This window comes from Pseudophryne corroboree, chromosome 2 (assembly GCF_028390025.1).
Source record: "Pseudophryne corroboree isolate aPseCor3 chromosome 2, aPseCor3.hap2, whole genome shotgun sequence".
NCBI classification, from domain to species: Eukaryota; Metazoa; Chordata; class Amphibia; order Anura; family Myobatrachidae; genus Pseudophryne; species Pseudophryne corroboree.
Genome location: NC_086445.1, coordinates 1,051,487,201 through 1,051,504,776, shown reverse-complemented (window position 1 = coordinate 1,051,504,776; position 17,576 = coordinate 1,051,487,201). Strand labels below are relative to the sequence as shown.

At 48.0% G+C, this 17,576-nt stretch overlaps 1 protein-coding gene across 1 annotated transcript in view; it reads left to right on the top strand.

The window, feature by feature from the left end:
• Positions 1-1,864: 1,864 nt before the first annotated feature.
• Positions 1,865-17,576, top strand: part of CASQ2 (calsequestrin 2) — a 180,114-nt gene continuing 164,402 nt past the window's right edge. Inside the window, exon 1 of the mRNA XM_063956896.1 lies at positions 1,865-2,177. Coding sequence (XP_063812966.1) covers positions 1,944-2,177 — 234 coding nt within the window. The 5' untranslated portion in view covers positions 1,865-1,943. The remainder of the gene's footprint in view (positions 2,178-17,576) is intronic.

Sequence of the window (17,576 nt, the reverse complement as noted above, 5' to 3'; positions counted from 1 at the left end):
GTACAGGTGGAGGCACCTATCTCCTAACACCCCTCCAACAGGATCCTGAGGTGGGAGAGGCACAGAGGCTACAAGGTAACACCAGCTATACCTGTACAGGTGGGGGCACCTATCTCCTAACACCCCTCCAACAGGATCCTGAGGTGGGAGAGGCAGAGAGGCTACAAGGTTACACCAGCTATACCTGTACAGGTGGGGGCACCTATCTCCTAACACCCCTCCAACAGGATCCTGAGGTGGGAGAGGCACAAAGGCTACAAGGTAACACCAGCTACACCTGTACAGGTGGAGACACCTATCTCCTAACACCCCTCCAACAGGATCCTGAGGTGGGAGAGGCACAGAGGCTACAAGGTAACACCAGCTACACCTGTACAGGTGGGGGCACCTATCTCCTAACACCCCTCCAACAGGATCCTGAGGTGGGAGAGGCACAGAGGCTACAAGGTAACACCAGCTACACCTGTACAGGTGGGGGCACTTATCTCCTAACACCCCTCCAACAGGATCCTGAGGTGGGAGAGGCACAGAGGCTACAAGGTTACACCAGCTACACCTGTACAGGTGGGGGCACCTATCTCCTAACACCCCTCCAACAGGATCCTGAGGTGGGAGAGGCACAGAGGCTACAAGGTAACACCAGCTATACCTGTACAGGTGGGGGCACCTATCTCCTAACACCCCTCCAACAGGATCCTGAGGTGGGAGAGGCACAGAGGCTACACACCAGCTACACCTGTACAGGTGGAGACACCTATCTCCTGACCCCTCCAACAGGATCCTGAGGTGGGAGAGAGACAGGTGTCACCACCTGTACAGGTATAGCTGGTGTTACCTTGTAGCCTCTATCTCCTAACACCCCTCCAACAGGATCCTGAGGTGGGAGAGACACAGAGGCTACAAGGTAACACCAGCTATACCTGTACAGGTGGTGACACCTATCTCCTAACACCCCTCCAACAGGATCCTGAGGTGGGAGAGACACAGAGGCTACAAGGTAACACCAGCTATACCTGTACAGGTGGAGGCACCTATCTCCTAACACCCCTCCAACAGGATCCTGAGGTGGGAGAGAGACAGAGGCTACAAGGTAACACCAGCTATACCTGTACAGGTGGAGACACCTATCTCCTAACACCCCTCCAACAGGATCCTGAGGTGTGAGAGACACAGAGGCCACAAGGTAACACCAGCTATACCTGTACAGGTGGAGACACCTATCTCCTAACACCCCTCCAACAGGATCCTGAGGTGGGAGAGGCACAGAGGCTACAAGGTAACACCAGCTATACCTGTACAGGTGGGGGCACCTATCTCCTAACACCCCTCCAACAGGATCCTGAGGTGGGAGAGGCACAGAGGCTACAGGGGAATCTTAGTCATGCCAGTGAAGCCATAATAATTGTTCCCCTAATGATGGTAATTACAGAAGAGAACATTCTTTATTCTTATTGACATTATATTTTATTATTTACAAAAAATAAATCAAAAAATTTCATACATTGGTAATTTTTTATATTATCTGAGTGAAAGTGCAAATTTGGCCTTGCAGTTCCACTGGTCCTGCGCATATCAGCGGAGACTCGCCCAGCGAAGCATTACGTTAACCCTTTCAACGCCAGGGCCACTGTTCCTAAGAGATATTTCCTGGATAATGTGGCCAATAGTAAGTCATCATTATTAATAGATTGATAAATAGGCTCCTTGTACCACTACAATGTGCACATGAAGGCTGGGACAGAAGGGGGCTCTCAGTACCTTGTCCTACGTCCCTCCCCACCCAGGACTGACCCCTGCCACCCCTCCAGCTAATCCTGCCCCCTACCCTTCTATTTATAGTGCAGAGACAACTGTGTCCTAAATCCGGAGAGGGGTGTGTGTGGGGGCAGCTATGTAAGGTGGGGCGCCTGGTGCTCAGTGTCAGTCCATAGCCACCCTCCACCATGCAAGCCTTCAGCCTCCTGATCTGGGGGACCCTGCTGGCCCTGTGCGGGGCTGAGGAAGGTCTCCACTTCCCCACCTATGATGGGAAGGACCGTGTCCTGGAGGTTGGGGAGAGGAACTATCGCCAGCTGATGAAGAAACATGATGTCTACTGTGTCCTGGTGCTGGAGAGTCCGGATCCAGGAGACCGCACCGCGCAGAGGCAGGCGCACCTGACTGAGATGGTGCTGGAGGTGAGAGGGAGCTAGAGTGTGAGAGGGTGAGTGAGAGTGACAGCATGAAATAGTGAGTATGAGTGTGTGATAACATCAGTGACAGTGAGTCTGTGAGATTGAGTGAGATAGTGTATTAGTGAGTGTGAGTATGAGTGAGAGTGAGTATGAGAGAGACAGTGTATGAGTGAGTGATAGTGTGAATGTAAGTAAGAGTGTGAGTGTGAGTGAGACAGTGTATGTGTGAGTGACAGTGTGAATGTAAGTATGAGTGTGAGTGATAGTGTGAATGTAGGTATGAGTGAGAGTGTGAGTGAGACAGTGTATGTGTGAGTGAGAGTGTGAATGTAAGTATGGGTGAGTGAGTATGAGTGAGACAGTGTATGAGTGAGTGATAGTGTGAATGTAAGTATGAGTGAGAGTGTGAGTATGAGTGAGACAGTGTATGTGTGAGTGAGAGTGTGAATGTAAGTATGAGTGAGAGTGTGAGTGAGACAGTGTATGTGTGAGTGAGAGTGTGAATGTAAGTATGAGTAAGAGTGTGAGTGAGAGTGTGAATGTAAGTAAGAGTGTGAGTATGAGTGAGAGTGTGAGTGTTAATGTAAGTATGAGTAAGAGTGTGAGTATGAGTGTCAATGTAAGTGTGAGTATGAGTGAGAGTGTGAATGTAAGTATGAGTAAGAGTGTGAGTATGAGTGAGAGTGTGAGTGAGAGTGTGAATGTAAGTATGAGTAAGAGTGTGAGTATGAGTGAGACAGTATGTGTGAGTGAGTGTGAATGTAAGTATGAGTATGAGACAGTGTATGTGTGAGTGTGGAATATCACAGCTGGGGGGGTCTCTTGTGGAAAATGACAGGTGAGGGGGTGTCTGTACTCGGAGGGGGGGTGGTTAGTGTAATATCGGTATTGTGTCAGGAGACCGCCGGTGACATAACTACATCACGCCCTCTGTACAGTAACAGTACTCCAATGTAATGGCCTGCCACCTACACATTACCTGAGTAACCATATACAGCGTCCTCCGGTGCTGACCACCCAGCCGTGTCTGCACGGGCCCCTCCATAGCATGCAGACCCACATGGTGGGGCCCTCACAGAACCTCACATAAGTACAATAGTCACACACATCACAGCCCCAAATCTGTAGGGTCTCCGGGGAGGTGGACACAGACCCCCCTGTGTGGAGTTCTGCACTGTGGGATGTAGATTATGGGGAACATTTACTAAGTAGTGATAAGACCGGAGAAGTGAGCCAGTGGAGAAGTTTCCCCATCAACCAATCAGCAGCTCTGTATTATTTTATAGTATGCAAATTATTTATGTTACTTCAGTGCTGATTGGTTGCCATGGGCACTTCTCCACTAGCTCACTTCTCCGCTCTTATCACTGCTTAGTAAATGTCTCCCTAAGTCCCATGCTGTAAGGAGCGGGTGTGTGGAGGGCACATTACGGGGAATCCCGAGGCCCAGCCTGGGCAGGAGAATGAGCTATAAATAGAGGAAGAATGGCATCTGGGCAGTGTGATCTCAGAGCTGCTTTACATGGGGCGGCAAGGGGAATAATAATCACATTACCGCTAATAATGGACACGCACAAACACGTCAGCTTCTGACGGTTTGTGCAGGGGCGCCATGTTATGTCAGGCGCTCAGTGCGGGAGGCGCCATGTTGTGTCAGACACTCAGTGTGGGGGGCGCCATGTTGTGTTAGACACTCAGTGTGGGGGGCGCCATGTTATGTCAGACGTTCAGTGCTGGGAGCCATGTTGTGTCAGACGTTCAGTGCAGGGGCACCATTTTGTGTCAGGTGCTCAGAGTGCAGGGGGCACCATGTTGTGTTACATGCTCAGTGTGGGGCGTGCCATGTTGTGCCAGATGCTCAGTGCAGGGGCGCCAGGATGCTCAGTGCAGGGGAGCCATGTTGTGTCAGACGCTCAGTGTGGTGGGTGCCATGTTGGGTTAGATGCTCAGTGCGGGGGCACCGTGTTATGTCAGATGCTCAGTACAAGGGGTGCCATGTTGTGTCAGACGCTCAGTGCTGGGGAGCCATGTTGTGTCAGACGCTCAATGCTGGGGAGCCATGTTGTGTCAGGCACTCAGTGCGGCGGAGCCATGTTATGTCAGGCGCGCAGTGCGGGGGAGCCATGTTGTGTCAGGCGCTCAGTACGGGGAGCCATGTTATGTCAGACGTTCAGTGCTGGGAGCCATGTTGTGTCAGACGTTCAGTGCAGGGGCACCATTTTGTGTCAGGTGCTCAGAGTGCAGGGGGCACCATGTTGTGTTACATGCTCAGTGTGGGGCGTGCCATGTTGTGTCAGATGCTCAGTGCAGGGGCGCCAGGATGCTCAGTGCAGGGGAGCCATGTTGTGTCAGACGCTCAGTGTGGTGGGTGCCATGTTGGGTTAGATGCTCAGTGCGGGGGCACCGTGTTATGTCAGATGCTCAGTACAAGGGGTACCATGTTGTGTCAGACGCTCAGTGCTGGGGAGCCATGTTGTGTCAGACGCTCAATGCTGGGGAGCCATGTTGTGTCAGGCACTCAGTGCGGCGGAGCCATGTTGTGTCAGGCGCGCAGTGCGGGGGAGCCATGTTGTGTCAGGCGCTCAGTACGGGGAGCCATGTTATGTCAGACGCTCAGTGCGAGGAGCCATGTTGTGTCAGACACTCAGTGCGGGGGGTGCCATGTTGTGTCAGACGCTCAGTGCGGGGGCACCATGTTGTGTCAGACGCTCAGTGCGGGGGGTGCCATGTTGTGTCAGACGCTCAGTGCGGGGGCACCATGTTGTGTCAGACGCTCAGTGCAGGGGGTGCCATGTTATGTCAGACACTCAGTGCGAGGAGCCATGTTGTGTCAGACACTCAGTGCGGGGGCATCATGTTGTGTCAGACGCTCAGTGCGGGGGGAGCCATGCTGTGTCAGACGCTCAGTGCGGGGGCATCATGTTGTGTCAGACGCTCAGTGCGGGGGGTGCTATGTTGTGTCAGACGCTCAGTGCGGGGGCACCATGTTGTGTCAGACGCTCAGTGCTGGGGGGTGCCATGTTATGTCAGATGCTCAGTGCGGGGGGTGCCATGTTGTGTCAGACGCTCAGTGCGGGGGCATCATGTTGTGTCAGACGCTCAGTGCGGGGGGTGCTATGTTGTGTCAGACGCTCAGTGCGGGGGGCACCATGTTGTGTCAGACGCTCAGTGCTGGGGGGTGCCATGTTATGTCAGATGCTCAGTGCGAGGAGCCATGTTGTGTCAGACACTCAGTGCGGGGGATGCCATGTTGTGTCAAACACTCAGTGCGGGGGGTGCCATGTTGTGTCAGACACTCAGTGCAGGGGGTGCCATGTTGTGTCAGACGCTCAGTGCGGGGGGTGCCATGTTGTATCAGGTGCTCAGTGCAGGGGCACCATGTTGTGTCAGACGCTCAGTTTGAGGGCACCATGTTGTGTCAGACGCTCAGTGCGAGGAGCCATGTTGTGTCAGACACTCAGTGCGAGGAGCCATGTTGTGTCAGACACTCAGTGCAGGGGGTGCCATGTTGTGTCAGACGCTCAGTGCGAGGAGCCATGTTGTGTCAGACACTCAGTGCGGGGGGTGCCATGTTGTGTCAGACGCTCAGTGCGGGGGGTGCTATGTTGTGTCAGACGCTCAGTGCGGGGGCACCATGTTGTGTCAGACGCTCAGTGCTGGGGGGTGCCATGTTATGTCAGATGCTCAGTGCGGGGGGTGCCATGTTGTGTCAGACGCTCAGTGCGGGGGCATCATGTTGTGTCAGACGCTCAGTGTGGGGTGCGCCATGTTGTGTTAGACACTCAGTGTGGGGGGCGCCATGTTATGTCAGACGTTCAGTGCTGGGAGCCATGTTATGTCAGACGTTCAGTGCTGGGAGCCATGTTGTGTCAGACGTTCAGTGCAGGGGCACCATTTTGTGTCAGGTGCTCAGAGTGCAGGGGGCACCATGTTGTGTTACATGCTCAGTGTGGGGCGTGCCATGTTGTGCCAGATGCTAAGTGCAGGGGCGCCAGGATGCTCAGTGCAGGGGAGCCATGTTGTGTCAGACGCTCAGTGTGGTGGGTGCCATGTTGGGTTAGATGCTCAGTGCGGGGGCACCGTGTTATGTCAGATGCTCAGTACAAGGGGTGCCATGTTGTGTCAGACGCTCAGTGCTGGGGAGCCATGTTGTGTCAGACGCTCAATGCTGGGGAACCATGTTGTGTCAGGCACTCAGTGCGGCGGAGCCATGTTATGTCAGGCGCGCAGTGCGGGGGAGCCATGTTGTGTCAGGCGCTCAGTACGGGGAGCCATGTTATGTCAGACGCTCAGTGCGAGGAGCCATGTTGTGTCAGACACTCAGTGCGGGGGGTGCCATGTTGTGTCAGACGCTCAGTGCGGGGGCACCATGTTGTGTCAGACGCTCAGTGCGGGGGGTGCCATGTTGTGTCAGACGCTCAGTGCGGGGGCACCATGTTGTGTCAGACGCTCAGTGCAGGGGGTGCCATGTTATGTCAGACACTCAGTGCGAGGAGCCATGTTGTGTCAGACACTCAGTGCGGGGGCATCATGTTGTGTCAGACGCTCAGTGCGGGGGGAGCCATGCTGTGTCAGACGCTCAGTGCGGGGGCATCATGTTGTGTCAGACGCTCAGTGCGGGGGGTGCTATGTTGTGTCAGACGCTCAGTGCGGGGGCACCATGTTGTGTCAGACGCTCAGTGCTGGGGGGTGCCATGTTATGTCAGATGCTCAGTGCGGGGGGTGCCATGTTGTGTCAGACGCTCAGTGCGGGGGCATCATGTTGTGTCAGACGCTCAGTGCGGGGGGTGCTATGTTGTGTCAGACGCTCAGTGCGGGGGCACCATGTTGTGTCAGACGCTCAGTGCTGGGGGGTGCCATGTTATGTCAGATGCTCAGTGCGAGGAGCCATGTTGTGTCAGACACTCAGTGCGGGGGATGCCATGTTGTGTCAAACACTCAGTGCGGGGGGTGCCATGTTGTGTCAGACACTCAGTGCAGGGGGTGCCATGTTGTGTCAGACGCTCAGTGCGGGGGGTGCCATGTTGTATCAGGTGCTCAGTGCAGGGGCACCATGTTGTGTCAGACGCTCAGTTTGAGGGCACCATGTTGTGTCAGACGCTCAGTGCGAGGAGCCATGTTGTGTCAGACACTCAGTGCGAGGAGCCATGTTGTGTCAGACACTCAGTGCAGGGGGTGCCATGTTGTGTCAGACGCTCAGTGCGAGGAGCCATGTTGTGTCAGACACTCAGTGCGGGGGGTGCCATGTTGTGTCAGACGCTCAGTGCGGGGGGTGCTATGTTGTGTCAGACGCTCAGTGCGGGGGCACCATGTTGTGTCAGACGCTCAGTGCTGGGGGGTGCCATGTTATGTCAGATGCTCAGTGCGGGGGGTGCCATGTTGTGTCAGACGCTCAGTGCGGGGGCATCATGTTGTGTCAGACGCTCAGTGCGGGGGGTGCCATGTTGTGTCAGACGCTCAGTGCGGGGGCACCATGTTGTGTCAGACGCTCAGTGCTGGGGGGTGCCATGTTATGTCAGATGCTCAGTGCGAGGAGCCATGTTGTGTCAGACACTCAGTGCGGGGGATGCCATGTTGTGTCAAACACTCAGTGCGGGGGGTGCCATGTTGTGTCAGACACTCAGTGCAGGGGGTGCCATGTTGTGTCAGACGCTCAGTGCGGGGGGTGCCATGTTGTATCAGGTGCTCAGTGCAGGGGCACCATGTTGTGTCAGACGCTCAGTTTGAAGGCACCATGTTGTGTCAGACGCTCAGTGCGAGGAGCCATGTTGTGTCAGACACTCAGTGCGAGGAGCCATGTTGTGTCAGACACTCAGTGCGAGGAGCCATGTTGTGTCAGACACTCAGTGCAGGGGGTGCCATGTTGTGTCAGACGCTCAGTGCGAGGAGCCATGTTGTGTCAGACACTCAGTGCGGGGGGTGCCATGTTGTGTCAGACGCTCAGTGCGGGGGCACCATGTTGTGTCAGACGCTCAGTTAGGGGGCACCAATAATTCCTCATTGTCCCTATGAAGCACAAAGTTTGTCAGACAGATGAATCTGGGTGAATTGAGGTTATTTCTTGACAAATGCTGGACCGATGCATGAATTCACTAGTTATGGTCACTCAAGTAAAACTAGTATAACACTCTGGGGTTGGTGGGTATGTCTAAGTGGTTGGAAGAGGTATCACAGATGGTGGGTGGCTATGTGACTGACCTTTTCCCTAAAGTGTTCTTCCCCATACCTTGTTTGTAATACCTTGCTCAGAGAGGTAGGATAGGTTGATACGAAATAGGAGTATGTGAGCAATTCCATCAGGATGTTTTTTTATTGAGCCGCAATGAACTCTGGATTGAGGATGATGATTGGTTAATTGACAAACATATTAGATAATCACAAGAAAAACAGGGCATAAAAAGAAGATAAAGAGATGAAATTGAGTACAGTTCACATCACATTGATGAATACAATAAGACAATCAATCAAATCATGGATATAAGCAAATTTCAATAATAAACAATAATGTGGCGATAAGAAGAGTGATGAAAAATACAATTCACATGTACAGTCTTAAATTCCTAACTTTCCCTTGCAAGGATGTTTTAATCTTCACCAGCAAATAACATTGGAGCTCTCTTTAATCCTGAGGTGCCAAAGTTTTGCACTGGGGGAATGGCACATGTGAATACAGTGAATCCTGGGTTAACAAGAATGTAACTTTGGCTTAGTCTATTCAAAGAGTATGAAGCTAGCAAAGGTATACTATTGTGTCTCATCAAATACAGCATACTTATTAATAAGGATTCCTTGGATAAATAAACTCAGGGCTTTCCATATAAAGTAACTCAATTTCACTTTCACGATCACTAAATATGTCCCTCAGTAGTTCTAGGACAGGGGGTGTTTGCTTAGCTGTACTCAAAAAAGGGCTGGCTGGTACAATGTGGCGTTGTCGGGCTGTATGACGCAGCCCGCTCCTTTTACACTGTGCAGCGTGTGAAAATTGGATACTTGGGCTGGGCACTTTTTTGCCTGTAACTATAGTAGTCTCTGTGTACTCACTCAGAACTCTGTGGTATAGGTATTCACTAGCTGGACCTGTCTCAGCGGTCCCTCACTGCTCAAGATGGCCACAGCGTCTGCGCCACCCCCCCCCCCCCCCCCTGCCACCACGGACTGCCCGGAAAACGGTCTGGACATGCCTGCATTGTCCAAACTGCAGCCCCCCCAATGCCACCGACACGCCTCCGACTGCCTCTGCCTGTCAGTCAGGCAGAGGCGTTTGCAGCAGGGAGATGCCTTCCCATCTCACGTGTGCACACAGCACAGGGCTTCAGACTGCGAATGCCGCTGCAGCGTTCAAGTCTGATTTAGGCCCTAAGATTTTATTTTGCTGAGTAAGATTTTGGATTTTAATATTAAGGATAATTATTTACTTTTAAGTCACCCAAATGCATATAACAATACTTCTATAAATAATAATAGTACTGTGAGTGATAATAGTGCTGTGGGTGATAATAGTACTGTGGGTGATAATAGTGCTGCAGATGATAATAGTGCTGTGGGTGATAATAGTGCTGTGGGTGATAATAGTGCTGCAGATAATAATAGTGCTGCGGGTGATAAAAGTACTGTGGGTGATAATAGTACTGCGGGTGATAATAGTGCTGCGGATGATAATAGTGCTGTGGGTGATAATAGTACTGCAGGTGATAATAGTGCTGCGGATGATAATAGTACTGTGGGTGATAATAGTGCTGTGGATGATAATAGTGCTGTGGGTGATAATAGTGCTGGGGTGATAATAGTACTGCAGGTGGTAATAGTGCTGTGGATGATAATAGTACTGTGGGTGAAAATAGTGCTGCGGCTGATAGAACTGTGGGTGATAATAGTTATGTGGGTGATAATAGTGCTGTGAATGATAATAGTACTGTGAGTGATAATAGTACTGTGGGTGATAATAGTGCTGTGGATGATAATAGTACTGTGGGTGATAATAGTGCTGTGGGTGATAATTGTGCTGGGGTGATAATAGTGCTGCAGGTAATAATAGTGCTGTGGATGATAACAGTACTGTGGGTGATAATAGTGCTGTGGCTGATAGAACTGTGGGTGATAATAGTTATGTGGGTGATAATAGTGCTGTGAATGATAATAGTACTGTGAGTGATAATAGTACTGTGGGTGATAATAGTGCTGTGGATGATAATAGTACTGTGGGTGATAATAGTGCTGTGGGTGATAATTGTGCTGGGGTGATAATAGTGCTGCAGGTGATAATAGTGCTGTGGATGATAATAGTACTGTGGGTGATAATAGTGCTGTGGCTGATAGAACTGTGGGTGATAATAGTTATGTGGGTGATAATAGTGCTGTGAATGATAATAGTACTGTGGGTGATAATAGTACTGTGGGTGATAATAGTGCTGTGGATGATAATAGTACTGTGGGGTGATAATAGTGCTGTGGGTGATAATAGTGCTGTGGGTTATAATAGTACTGTGTGTTATAAAAGTGCTGTGAAAGATAATAGTACTGTGGGTGATAATAGTGCTGAAGGTGGTAATAGTGCTGCAGGTGATAATAGTGCTGCGGATGATAATAGTACTGTGGGTGATAACAGTATTGTGGGTGATAATAGTACTGAAGATGATAATAGTGCTGCGGAAGATAATACTACTGTGGGTGATAATAGTACTGTGGATGATAATAGTACTGTGGGTGATAATAGTGCTGTGGATGATAATAGTACTGTGGGTAAAAATAGTGCTGCAGGTGATAATAGTACTGCAGGTGATAATAGTGCTGTGGGTGATAATAGTGCTGCATGTAATAGTGCTGTGGGTGATAATAGTGCTGTGGGTGATAATAGTGCTGCAGATGATAACAGTGCTGTGGGTGATAATAGTGCTGTGGATGATAATAGTGCTGTGGGTGATAATAGTGCTGCAGGTGATAATAGTGCTGCAGGTGATAATAGTACTGTGGGTGATTATAGTGCTGCAGGTGATAGTACTGTGGGTGATAATAGTGCTGTGGATGATAACAGTACTGTGGGTGATAATAGTGCTGTGGCTGATAGAACTGTGGGTGATAATAGTTATGTGGGTGATAATAGTGCTGTGAATGATAATAGTACTGTGAGTGATAATAGTACTGTGGGTGATAATAGTGCTGTGGATGATAATAGTACTGTGGGTGATAATAGTGCTGTGGGTGATAATTGTGCTGGGGTGATAATAGTGCTGCAGGTGATAATAGTGCTGTGGATGATAATAGTACTGTGGGTGATAATAGTGCTGTGGCTGATAGAACTGTGGGTGATAATAGTTATGTGGGTGATAATAGTGCTGTGAATGATAATAGTACTGTGGGTGATAATAGTACTGTGGGTGATAATAGTGCTGTGGATGATAATAGTACTGTGGGGTGATAATAGTGCTGTGGGTGATAATAGTGCTGTGGGTTATAATAGTACTGTGTGTTATAAAAGTGCTGTGAAAGATAATAGTACTGTGGGTGATAATAGTGCTGAAGGTGGTAATAGTGCTGCAGGTGATAATAGTGCTGCGGATGATAATAGTACTGTGGGTGATAACAGTATTGTGGGTGATAATAGTACTGAAGATGATAATAGTGCTGCGGAAGATAATACTACTGTGGGTGATAATAGTACTGTGGATGATAATAGTACTGTGGGTGATAATAGTGCTGTGGATGATAATAGTACTGTGGGTAAAAATAGTGCTGCAGGTGATAATAGTACTGCAGGTGATAATAGTGCTGTGGGTGATAATAGTGCTGCATGTAATAGTGCTGTGGGTGATAATAGTGCTGTGGGTGATAATAGTGCTGCAGATGATAACGGTGCTGTGGGTGATAATAGTGCTGTGGATGATAATAGTGCTGTGGGTGATAATAGTGCTGCAGGTGATAATAGTGCTGCAGGTGATAATAGTACTGTGGGTGATTATAGTGCTGCAGGTGATAATAGTACTGTGGATGATAATAGTGCTGTGGGTGATAATTGTGCTGGGGTGATAATAGTGCTGCAGGTAATAATAGTGCTGTGGATGATAACAGTACTGTGGGTGATAATAGTGCTGTGGCTGATAGAACTGTGGGTGATAATAGTTATGTGGGTGATAATAGTGCTGTGAATGATAATAGTACTGTGAGTGATAATAGTACTGTGGGTGATAATAGTGCTGTGGATGATAATAGTACTGTGGGTGATAATAGTGCTGTGGGTGATAATTGTGCTGGGGTGATAATAGTGCTGCAGGTGATAATAGTGCTGTGGATGATAATAGTACTGTGGGTGATAATAGTGCTGTGGCTGATAGAACTGTGGGTGATAATAGTTATGTGGGTGATAATAGTGCTGTGAATGATAATAGTACTGTGGGTGATAATAGTACTGTGGGTGATAATAGTGCTGTGGATGATAATAGTACTGTGGGGTGATAATAGTGCTGTGGGTGATAATAGTGCTGTGGGTTATAATAGTACTGTGTGTTATAAAAGTGCTGTGAAAGATAATAGTACTGTGGGTGATAATAGTGCTGAAGGTGGTAATAGTGCTGCAGGTGATAATAGTGCTGCGGATGATAATAGTACTGTGGGTGATAACAGTATTGTGGGTGATAATAGTACTGAAGATGATAATAGTGCTGCGGAAGATAATACTACTGTGGGTGATAATAGTACTGTGGATGATAATAGTACTGTGGGTGATAATAGTGCTGTGGATGATAATAGTACTGTGGGTAAAAATAGTGCTGCAGGTGATAATAGTACTGCAGGTGATAATAGTGCTGTGGGTGATAATAGTGCTGCATGTAATAGTGCTGTGGGTGATAATAGTGCTGTGGGTGATAATAGTGCTGCAGATGATAACAGTGCTGTGGGTGATAATAGTGCTGTGGATGATAATAGTGCTGTGGGTGATAATAGTGCTGCAGGTGATAATAGTGCTGCAGGTGATAATAGTACTGTGGGTGATTATAGTGCTGCAGGTGATAATAGTACTGTGGGTGATAATAGTGCTGTGGGTGATAATTGTGCTGGGGTGATAATAGTGCTGCAGGTGATAATAGTGCTGTGGATGATAATAGTACTGTGGGTGATAATAGTGCTGTGGCTGATAGAACTGTGGGTGATAATAGTTATGTGGGTGATAATAGTGCTGTGAATGATAATAGTACTGTGGGTGATAATAGTACTGTGGGTGATAATAGTGCTGTGGATGATAATAGTACTGTGGGGTGATAATAGTGCTGTGGGTGATAATAGTGCTGTGGGTTATAATAGTACTGTGTGTTATAAAAGTGCTGTGAAAGATAATAGTACTGTGGGTGATAATAGTGCTGAAGGTGGTAATAGTGCTGCAGGTTATAATAGTGCTGCGGATGATAATAGTACTGTGGGTGATAACAGTATTGTGGGTGATAATAGTACTGAAGATGATAATAGTGCTGCGGACGATAATACTACTGTGGGTGATAATAGTACTGTGGATGATAATAGTACTGTGGGTGATAATAGTGCTGTGGATGATAATAGTACTGTGGGTAAAAATAGTGCTGCAGGTGATAATAGTACTGCAGGTGATAATAGTGCTGTGGGTGATAATAGTGCTGCATGTAATAGTGCTGTGGGTGATAATAGTGCTGTGGGTGATAATAGTGCTGCAGATGATAACAGTGCTGTGGGTGATAATAGTGCTGTGGATGATAATAGTGCTGTGGGTGATAATAGTGCTGCAGGTGATAATAGTACTGCGGGTGATTATAGTGCTGCAGGTGATAATAGTACTGTGGGTGATAATAGTGCTGTGGGTAATAATAGTGCTGTGGGTGATAATAGTGCAGCGGATGATAATAGTGCTGCGGGTGATAATAGTGCTGTGGGTGATAATAGTGCTGCGGATGATAATAGTACTGTGGGTGATAATAGTGCTGTGGGTGATAATAGTGCTGCAGGTGATAATAGTACTGTGGGTGATAATAGTGCTGTGGGTGATAATAGTGCTGTGGGTGATAATAGTGCTGCGGATGATAATAGTGCTGGGGTGATAATAGTGCTGGGGTGATAATAGTACTGTGGGTGATAATAGTGCTGTGGGTGATAACAGTGCTGTGGATGATGGGGGTCATTCCGAATTGATCACACGCTGCCGATTCCGCTGCACTACGATCAGGTCAGAACTGCGAACGTGTATGCACCGCAATGCGCACACGCATCGTACGGGTACAAAGCGTATAGTTTCTGAGCGATGGATTTAACGAAGAATCCATTCACACAGCCGATTGCAAGGAGATTGACAGGAATGGGGCATTTGTGGGTGGCAACTGACCGTTTTCTGGGAGTGTTTGGAAAAACGCAGGCGTGTCCGGGCGTTTGGAGGGCGGGTGCGTGACGTCAGTTCCGGGACAAAAAAGACTGAAGTGATCGCAGCGGCTGAGTAAGTCCAGACCTACTCAGAAACTGCACAAAATGTTTTCGTCCTACTCGGCTGCGCAGGCGTTCGCACACTTGCAAAGCGAAAATACACTCCCCGGTGGGCAGCGACTATGCGTTTGCACAGCTACTAAAAATAGCTAGCAAGCGATAAACCCAGAATGAGGGCCCATAATAGTACTGTGGGTGATAATAGTGCTGCGGGTTATAATATTGCTGCAGATGATAATAGTACTGTGGGTGATAATAGTGCTGCAGGTGATAATAGTACTGTGAGTGATAATAGTGTTGGAGATGATAATAGTACTGTGAGTGATAATAGTGCTGTGTGTGATAATAGTGCTGTGTGTGATAATAGTGCTGTGGGTGATAATAGTGCTGTGGGTGATAATAGTGCTGTGGTTGATAATAGTGCTGTGTGTGATAATAGTGCTGCAGGTGATAATAGTACTGTGGGTGATAATAGTGCTGCAAGTGATAATAGTGTTGAAGATGATAATAGTGCTGTGTGTGATAGTACTGTGGGTGATAATAGTGCTGTGTGTGATAATAGTGCTGTGGGTGATAATAGTGTTGGAGATGATAATAGTGCTGTGGACGATAATAGTGCTGAAGATGATAATAGTGCTGTGTGTGATAATAGTGCTGTGGGTGATAATAGTGTTGGAGATGATAATAGTGCTGTGGATGATAATAGTGTTGAAGATGATAATAGTGCTGTGTGTGATAGTACTGTGGGTGATAGTGCTGTGTGTGATAATAGTACTGTGGGTGATAATAGTGCTGTGGGTGATAATAGTGCTGTGGGTGATAATAGTGCTGCAGGTGATAATAGTACTGTGGGTGATAATAGTGCTGTGGGTGATAATAGTGCTGCGAGTGATAATAGTGCTGTGGGTGATAATAGTTATGTGGGTGATAATAGTGTTGGAGATGATAATAGTGCTGCGGGTGATAATAGTGCTGTGAGTGATAATAGTGCTGTGTGTGATAATAGTACTGTGGGTGATAATAGTGCTGTGGGTGATAATAGTGCTGTGTGTGATAATAGTGCTGCAGGTGATAATAGTACTGTGGGTGATAATAGTGCTGTGGATGATAATAGTGCTGCGAGTGATAATAGTGCTGTGGGTGATAATAGTGTTGGAGATGATAATAGTTCTGTGGGTGATAATAGTGCTGTGGGTGATAATAGTGTTGGAGATGATAATAGTGCTGTGGGTGATAATAGTGCTGTGAGTGATAATAGTGCTGCGGGTGATAATAGTGCTGTGAGTGATAATAGTGTTGGAGATGATAATAGTGCTGCGGGTGATAATAGTGCTGTGGGTGATAATAGTGTTGGAGATGATAATAGTGCTGTGGGTGATAATAGTGCTGTGGGTGATAATAGTGCTGTGGGTGATAATATTGTTGGAGATGATAATAGTGCTGTGGGTGATAATAGTGCTGTGAGTGATAATAGTGCTGTGGGTGATAATAGTGTTGGAGATGATAATAGTGCTGTGGGTGATAATAGTTCTGTGGGTGATAATAGTGTTGGAGATGAGAATAGTGCTGTGGGTGATAATAGTTCTGTGGGTGATAATAGTGCTGCGGGTGATAATATTGTTGGAGATGATAATAGTGCTGTGGGTGATAATAGTGTTGGAGATGATAATAGTGCTGTGGGTGATAATAGTGCTGCGGGTGATAATAGTGTTGGAGATGATAATAGTGCTGTGGGTGATAATAGTGTTGGAGATGATAATAGTGCTGCGGGTGATAATAGTTCTGTGGGTGATAATAGTGTTGGAGATGATAATAGTGCTGCGGGTGATAATAGTTCTGTGGGTGATAATAGTGTTGGAGATGATAATAGTGCTGCGGGTGATAATAGTGCTGCGGGTGATAATAGTGCTGTGAGTGATAATAGTGCTGTGGATGATAATATTGTTTTGGATCTGGATCCTCGCTCGTGTTTTTGATCTGGATTGCTTTTGCCAAAACCACCCTTCCGGGTTTTGATTTTGGATCTGGATGATTTTTGAAAAAAACACAAAAAACAGCTAAAATCACAGAATTTGGGGGTAATTTTGATCCCATAGTATTATTAACCTCAATAACATTAATTTCCACTCATTTCCAGTCTATTATGAACACCTCACACCTCACAATATTGTTTTTAGGTCAAAAGGTTGCACCGAGGTCGCTGTATGACTAAGTTAAGCGACACAAGTGTGCGACACAAACACCTGGCCCATCTAGGAGTGGCACTGCAGTGGCGGCACAAACACCTGGCCCATCTAGGAGTGGCACTGCAGTGACAGACAGGAGGGCACTTTTAAAAACTAGCCCCAAAGAGCACATGATGCAAAGAAGAAAAAGAGGTACAAGGAGTGGCACTGCAGTGGCTGAATGTCGAAAGTGGCCCACAATTTTTCGGGCCACCAACAGCATCTCCTGCACGCCCCTGTCATTTAAAAAAAATTCTGCACCACCTAATTAATTGTATGTGCAAAACATGGGACGTGCTGCAATTTGCTCAGGTGTAATGCACGCACAATATTGGTGGACTTACACGGCAGCACCCCCGGACTTATACAGCAACACCATTGAACTGACTTATACGGCAGTACCCCTGGACTTATACGGCAGCAGCACTGGACTGGACTTATACGGCAGCACCACTGGACTTATACGGCAGCACCACTGGACTGGGTTTATACGGCAGTACCCCATTACTTATACGGCAGTACCCCTGGACTTATACGGCTGTAACCCTGGACTATTATGGCAGCACCACTGGACTGGACTTAAACAGCAGTACCCCTGGACTTTTACGGCAGTACCCCTGAACTTATACGGCAGGACCACTGGACTTATATGGCAGTACAACTGGACTGGACTTATACAGCAGTACCCCTGGACTTTTACGGTAGTACCCCTGAACTTATTCGGCAGGACCACTGGACT